Raw genomic sequence first — 8,217 nt, forward strand, 5'->3', positions numbered from 1 at the left:
TTTTTCCTATTTAACAAAAATTAAAAATATATAGTTAGAAAAATTCCATATTTAATAAAAGTTAATTGCAAAGAAAATATATAACTTTAATGGAAATACTTTTGGGACAATATGTGAATCTTTTGTCCTTGTTTACCGAATCCTCCTCCATGGAGAAATAGTTTATGAGACAAATATACTACCTGCTGCTTGAAGTTTCACATAAATACACTACTCAAATTAAAGAACACAATGTTGTAAACAAAGTTTTCGTGATCTTGACTAACGGAGATGTGGCTGAGCTTTAGAAAAAAAAATGGAAAAAGCTTTGAAATTTTTAATTTTTTTTTAAAAAATTTTATAGTGACGAATATTTTGGTGATAAAGATTTAGAAAGTGATGATTCAGATTTTAATATGAATTTCATTAGTTAGGTTAAAGTATTTTAGTTTTTATTTTATATGATAATATAATTACCCACATTTTATTTGACTTTATTCGGTCAATTTGATTTTAATGATTAGATTTGATTAAAATATATTAACAGTGAGATATCTATGTTTATTTTATATTTATTTGTCTACAATTTATTATCAAAATTGTGAAAACTTTTTAGATTTTGATGTTTGAATCAAATTTTAAAACAGCCCAAAATGCTTTTGAATCAAAACGGATTAGACCCAAATATCTATTAGATTTGAAGGCTTTGGGCCGAGCGAGGTCAACCCGATGAAATATCGTCTTCTTCTATCTACAACTATTGATGAGTTTTTCAGGGTTTTTGGTAATGTTAATAGTTAGGAATATAATTATATCATTTTTATTTTTATTAAATATAAAAATTATATAAGATATTATTTAATTTAGTTTTTAATTCTTTTAATCGGTTTTGGTATGAACTTTTAATAAAATTTCTCTAATTCGTTTGATTAACTGTGTGATATATACTTATTTGATAAATAAAGATCGTTATAAAACTTCTTTGATATCAATTTATTGACTCTAATATTTTATTTGTTTAATATGAAATTATTAAGTTATGAATTATTTTATATATTTTTTCATAAATAAAAATTCCATTCATTTAAACTTAGTAAAACATTCACATTAGATTCTTATTCTTTGATTATTTTTATTCTTAAAAGTATATATTTATAATTATATACGCAAGATTATGTTTGGTTTAAGTTGACATCACATAAGTTTTAAGCAAATAAATTTTTAAAGTTAATAAATTGACAGAAAATAAGTTTCATTATTAAACAATTATCAAAGAAGTATATACCACACAATTAATCAAAAGAATTACAATTTTTTTATTAAAAGTTCATAACATAAAGATTAATATAATTAAAAAAAAAACAAAACAGATTAATAAATATAAAAATAATACAATTATATTGTCTTAAAATACACTAAAATAAAAATGTTAAAACACAAAAATACAAATTTTAAAACATTGCTTATTAAAAGTTCATAACAAAAAAGATTAATAAAAATAAATATAATACAATTATAAAGTTTCTAAATACACTAAAATAAAAAATGTTAAAACACTACTTATAAAAATATATTTAAAATATTGATTTTGTAAATTAGATTTTGTTAAAAAATATTCTTACGCTTTTAAAATGTGGGTCAAAATCTAATTGTAATTAAATTATAGTCGGGTCGATTATATTTTATTGTTGAAACAAGATATTTAAACGATCTCTAACATCCGCATCAGTTTTTGGATGAATGAAATTAAACTCAGGATGTTAACTACATAACATCATAAAGTTGAGGGATGTTGTCATGCATAACATATACTTCGTGTGGCAAGATATACATTAGTTTAGTTTGCATGGTTAACCATGTGATGGCCAATACTTCATGTAGCCAGCAGTCATTTTTTTATAATAGTACCATGAAAGTAGTAAACATGAAACTATCCCGTTAAAAAATTAAAAAAAAATTGTTTGCTCTAATCTGGCATTTATATTCAGTGCTTTTAATATCTTTGGAAATAAGTCTATTTTTTATCATAACTTATACAGACTCATATAGACTCTGTAAACCAAACTGGGAGATATTGATCCATGTGAACGACGAAAGACGGTTGCTTCCTGACACTGTGTGCTAGGCTATCCGCCGTTGAATTTTGTGTACTTGGTACATGTATTATCTCTGAATGGAGGAAATTTTATTTCAGGACTTTAATATCTTCAAATAACTTGCAAAAGCTGGCCATTCTTCTCATTATGAAACCATATTCACCAATTGAGAACAATCCGTTGCAAACGTAACTTGAAATTGACGTAAGTTTCTCATGCATTCCATTACCCAGAGTAGTGCTTCCATCTCCGCATGAAGAGGAGAGAGACTAACCCGAACATTTCTCGCCCCCATCAACCCATCAAATCCTTCTAAAGTATTGAACCAACACTGTCCAGAAAAAATAACATTCTCTTTCGAGGAACCATTAGTGAAACACCATCTTCCTGGAATTGAAGGTAAATACGTAACCTCTACGTGTGATATTGTTCTCTGTTCATTTACTATATGTGCCTCAGCCCAGAGTGTTGATTCTGTTTCTGCCAATTTGAGTGTATCCCTTTGATCAATGTCCAAATTACAAAAAACTTTATTATTCTTTCTTTTCCAAATGTACCATAGTATCCATGCAAACTGATGATCATCTAACTGCGGGAAAACCTTCCAGAAAAGATGATCCATATTTGTAAAGAGAGACCTTGTTGGAAAAATAGCTGGATTTGATGGTATTTTTGAGAGAGTCCAAACCTGAAGAGCTGAAAGACATTAAAAAAACATGATTTATCGATTCTTCATCAGCTCTGCATCTTGCACAACATATATCTCCAGTTATCCCTCACGCTTGCAGACTCTTTTTGACTGCTACACACTTTGTCACCAATTGCCATTGAAAATGTTTTATCTTTCGTGGACACCGTATTTTCTAGTAGAATACCTTCAATACATCCACTGTGGGTCCAAACAATAATGGTGATCTTTCCCTGTCTTTGGAAATAAGCCTACAATAGAAACAAAAAAATAAAACCACAGCTCAAAAAACCAATGCTTAATTTCTTAAACAAAAAACTAAAGTCACAACTGCAACCAATCAAAGCCATATGTGTTTTACTAAAAGTGACAACTGAATCAATTAATTGTTAGTGGATTTGTTAGCAGAAAACTTAAGAAGATAATGATGTTCTTCCCCCCACATTATATACTAAATTGATGGTAATAAGCTTAGCTTACTTGTATTAGGCAGCACTTGTCTTCGATTTCTTGGTGGAATAGGACAAATATTTAATTAGCTTCTCTTACTTTTTGTTGGGAGAATTCGTCTGAACTATTTTATAGCTTATTTAGCCTCATTTTTGAGGTCATTTCTTATATCCGACCCTTACAGATATTATTATGTTGTAGTCGTCCCTTGAATCGTTTGTTTGTTTCTTTAGTGAATCGGTCACTGTTTTGTTATCATCCATTTTTTAATACTGCTCCACCTGCTCCGTAGGAACTCGCTCTCTTGTTTTACTAGTATTTCTTAAGATCCTTGAATTAACAAGAATATATTTTCCTGAAATCAATCATTTTGTGCACATTTGGTCTTATTTGGTGAATCGTTTCCACTTGCTATGAATTGACGATGCGGGTTGTTTCACGTTGTTCTCCTCACACCTTTTGTTTAAGAATTGCACCACACAACTGATTTATAGTAGCGACTAAGTGAGTGTGACATTCCATGCTCTGTCCTTGTTCTACCAAATTGTATACTTGCTGTCTTCGCCAACATCACCCTCTCTTTTTTTTGGTAAACAACGTGATATCAGGTCAGAGGAGAATGGTAAACTGACAATTATCACATCATAAGACTTTGTGATATCAGGTCAGAGGAGAATGGTAAACTGACAATAATTAGATAAAATTGTGTGGACAGAAAATTTGTTTGTTTATGTTGAGTTGCAAAGGTACGTAGGAAAGAGATTGTATCCACCTTATGTAATGGCTAATCAAAAATAAGATACTTCTTTACTATAGATATTTGGATGGTGGTTCTTGGATCTATTTAAATCATGGTGTAGCAGTTGGTATTACTTTGTCATCCCTGGCTACTATTTAAGTTACTATGATACCCAAACTCATTATCCCCCACTCTCAACATTCATATAGTCTTTACTCTCTAAAAGAACTTCTGAAATGGCAGCAAATGATGTCCCTTGCTGTGAACCTATGTTCTGGTTTTACCTTACTGCATGTTTTGGTCTAGTTGCTTTCGCAGGTTTAATGTCAGGACTGACCCTTGGTCTTATGTCCCTTAGTCTCGTCGAACTTGAGGTCATAGCTAAGGCTGGTGAACCCACCGACCGCAGAAACGCTGGTCAGTGTCATGAACCCATTGACCCTATACTCATACTTTTTTTACTTCATAGTTCACTTCAAACTAACACCATTAAAAAATTACAACGAAATGGCCAGAAAAGATCCTGCCACTCGTTAAGAACCAACATCTTCTGCTGTGTACACTCCTCATAGGCAATGCTTTGGCGATGGAGGTATCATGCTTATGCACATATCTTTAGATACAACTTAACTTTATCTTTTTTTAACTTTTTATTTAGTATTTAATGACAATGTTTCTGTTGCTAAAATCTAAAAGGCTCTACCAGTCTTTGTCGATTCCCTGCTTCCAGCTTGGGGCTCTGTTCTGATATCTGTGACTCTCATACTTGCATTTGGCGAGGTAAGTAGAGTTTGAACTAGCTTTCTGTGCTGATCTGATTCTTTTAAGGTTGCCCAAAAACTCGTACGGTTCTCAGGACTAGCTTTGAGATTTTGGAGACCATAAACATTTTACTAAAATTTTAATAATTTTTTTTTTAAATAATATAAGAGTCTATGTATGTATATTAATTTTTTTTAAAAAAATTGGGCACTACGCTAACGTTCAGGTTGTGACAGAACCGGCCATGACTGTTCTTTTTTGATTGTTGTAGATTATACCTCAAGCTGTATGCTCTCGATACGGGCTAAGCATCGGAGCAAAGCTATCGATTTTGGTTAGATTTATTGTCATAGTCTTCTTTCCGCTAGCTTATCCAATCAGCAAGGTAACTCAATCAGCTTAAAACAAATGGAATTTTATTAGAATGAAGCAGAAATTGTTTTTAAAGTCAAAAACAATGCTTCAAACTTTTACTTCTTCCTTCAATGTTCTTAGCTACTCGATTTATTGCTTGGAAGAAGACATTCTACACTTTTCAGACGAGCAGAGCTCAAGTCATTTGTGTTTATGCATGGAAACGAGGTTTATTTTAAATTTTGAGATGATTTTATCTTTGAAAAATTGTTTTGTCAATATGTAAGCTAAAACCTATGTCTTTCTCGGTGTCCTTTCTTCTGATAACTAGGCAGGAAAAGGAGGGGAACTAACTCACGATGAAACAACAATCATATCAGGAGCTCTCGACATGTCTCACAAGAGTGCCAAAGACGCAATGACATCAGTCTCCAAGATATTCTCACTTGATATCAACTCCAGGCTCGACGAGTATGTTCTTCATTCTGTTTTTCCTCAAATAATACATTTTCAGTTAGTTTGTTATTCTTATCCTCCAATTTGGGGTTCACAGAAAGACAATGGGACTAATAGCAAGTGAAGGCCATAGCCGAATCCCGGTATACTCGGTGGATCCTACTGTTATCATCGGATATATTCTTGTGAGTAAGCAACAAAATCTATTACACAGTTAAGTAATCTTGAGAAACACTATGCCTTCTGACATGAGTTTTTGATTAGGTCAAGAACTTGATCAAAGTCCGTCCTGAAGATGAGACACCGATCAGAGATCTCCCCATCAGAAGAATGCCTAGGTATATTGATTTTTCTAACAAAACTGCTTTCTAAGCTGGAACGTAACGGTCCAAAAAGTTTAATTATTGTTTTCTGCAAGCAGGGTCAATTTGAATCTACCTCTCTACGACATCCTCAACATCTTCCAAACAGGTCGAAGCCACATGGCTGCTGTCGTTGGGACTAAGAACTGTACCAATACCAACACTCCTGTCCATGACAAGAGCATCAATGGTTAAGAGACTTGTATATATGATAGATCATTAAATCTGAAATAATATTATAAAGTATTGAGATGAGAAGTATATTTTTGTCTTAATTCAGGAACGGATAATAAAGATGGAAATGTTGTTTTGAGCATTCCTGTGATGAACTCAAGTGAGGTTAATCATCAGAGTCCAATCCGATACATTGATAGCATTGCTGATGAAGATGAAGAAGTCATTGGCATAATAACTCTAGAAGATGTCATGGAGGAACTCATACAGGTAAGTAATTAATCATTATAGATGGTTAGACTACTAACATTTTATTTTAGCTAACCATCTTAATTATGAACCTTGTAGGAAGAAATATTTGATGAAACAGACCGGTATGTCGAAGTTCATAAGAGGTATGATTGATCATCATTAATGAATCATAATGGATAGAGTGCAAGTTACATTATTTTTCACAAGACTCGGAATCTCTTTTGTTACCTCCGTAGGATAACAATAAACATGCCAATATCTGGGAACTCGAATCCACAATCGCCGGGAACTGCCACGTGGCTTTCGGAGCTAACATCTCCTATCTCGCCGTATCGCTCAAGTCCACTGTCGCCTAACATCAGGATCTCTACGCTGCTCCGGTCACCGATAAACTCACCTTACCGTCAGTCTCCGTTTCTCAGGCCTACACTCTGTGCTTCTCCACCGTCACAGCCTCCTTCGGTGCTCTCTCCGGACAGCAATGATCGTTATTACTATTTGTCTCCTAGTAGGGTACGTACGTAACTTGAATATCAAGAAATCGTTTTGCAATGTCTTTTCTTTTTCTTTTTTTTTTTGAAAAAAGGCATTGCAATGTCTTTCTTAAGTCATAAGTTAAGTTTCGACTTTGCTCTTTGTTTGTGTGTTGTTACCTTGCAGGTGGGGAAAACGTACGTGAAGCTACCAAGATCAAATGGTTCGTAAAACGAAACGGTAGATCTGATTAAAAATGTATTTAAGTGAAGCAAAATATATTAATAACAAGAGTCAAAAGACTTTCTTGTCGATCATTTTTCAAGATTTAGGTTAATCTTTTATATGCATGTGAATTGAAGTGAAGAAAAGATGAACTGTCTTTATTTTTGAGTATTATTTTTTTTTTGAAAAAGGATAAATAGTAGGAAACGTGTGGCTACTGGCTAACAAAATAATATCTTAAAGATAAAAACAAAATATGCATGCCACCTTATACATGTATAATAAGGTAACTAATCAAATTCACAAAAGAATACTTAAGAAAAGAAACTATTAGTTTACAAAAGAAAACAACATAACAAGGTTCTTTTCTTAAGATGGGTTCCCTTTGTTCATATGAGTGGATGAGACAGATCACGAACAAGCTATGGATCTATGGATTCCACACAACTTATGAAAAATTTGACAAGTCAAGTTGAACTCTAAGAAATCCGAGAAATTTTCCTGATTAATGGCACCTTGAGGTACTAAGTTACGTCCGAAGAGAAGTATATTGGATGCCAAAGATAATTATGCGCTGGATCTACATAAAGAAAGGTCTGGAATTGGACAGTTCTTAATAACCCAGTTTGTAATATTGGTCTGGTCATATATGGTTTTTGGGTCTAGCTTTGGTTCGTTATGGGTCTTTGATGGGTAATGAATATTGACCAAGTTCAACTACTCATGGCTGGACTGGAATCTTCTAAAAGAAACCAAATAATATTTATGTAAACATGACCCTTACATTTTATACTATTTTTAGTTAAGCATTTTTTTTATAAACAAACACACAATTAACTAGATGGAATTAGGGGTGGGCAAAAATACAGAACCGAACCAAGTCAAACCGAACCAACCGAACCGAAACCAATTCCAACCGAACCAATGTCTATTTCAAACCATTCGGTTGAAGATTTTCCTAATCCGAATGGTTCGGTTTTATACCGAACCGAACCGAGAAACCGATGTGTTTTGTAATGATTTAAATTAAAAATATTAGTAACACCAATATACTAAAATTCTAATACCAAACCACATACTTTTTCATTTTTCATTCATCAACATATATTCTTCTAACCGAATATGTAATTTTTAAAATATTTCACTCAAAAAAATAGAAAAGTCTGTATCTTTATATCTTATATATGTAAACGTGGATGTTAAATC

General features: G+C 32.6%; 1 protein-coding gene across 1 annotated transcript; it reads left to right on the plus strand.

The window, feature by feature from the left end:
* The first annotated feature begins 1,172 nt into the window (after nt 1–1,172).
* Nucleotides 1,173–7,980, plus strand: LOC111206710 (DUF21 domain-containing protein At5g52790-like). The gene is made up of 13 exons (XM_022703963.2): nt 1,173–4,369; nt 4,468–4,544; nt 4,649–4,732; nt 4,986–5,099; nt 5,210–5,296; nt 5,400–5,539; nt 5,622–5,709; nt 5,789–5,862; nt 5,946–6,076; nt 6,167–6,330; nt 6,409–6,455; nt 6,549–6,825; nt 6,973–7,980. The coding sequence occupies exons 1-13, from the start codon at nt 4,189–4,191 to the stop codon at nt 7,015–7,017; spliced, it is 1,509 nt and encodes a 502-aa protein (XP_022559684.2). The 5' UTR covers nt 1,173–4,188; the 3' UTR covers nt 7,018–7,980.
* The last annotated feature ends 237 nt before the right edge of the window (nt 7,981–8,217 follow it).

This window comes from Brassica napus, unplaced genomic scaffold (genome assembly GCF_020379485.1).
Source record: "Brassica napus cultivar Da-Ae unplaced genomic scaffold, Da-Ae ScsIHWf_1301;HRSCAF=1857, whole genome shotgun sequence".
NCBI lineage: Eukaryota > Viridiplantae > Streptophyta > Magnoliopsida > Brassicales > Brassicaceae > Brassica > Brassica napus.

Excerpts from the sequence above, each read along its gene's own strand:
- LOC111206710 (XM_022703963.2), top strand. The coding sequence starts at position 4,189 with ATGGCAGCAAATGATGTCCCTTGCTGTGAACCTATGTTCTGGTTTTAC. Across the intron at positions 6,456-6,548 it reads TATGTCGAAGTTCATAAGAG|GATAACAATAAACATGCCAA; the intron begins GTATGATTGATC and ends TTACCTCCGTAG. Across the intron at positions 6,826-6,972 it reads ACTATTTGTCTCCTAGTAGG|GTGGGGAAAACGTACGTGAA; the intron begins GTACGTACGTAA and ends GTTACCTTGCAG.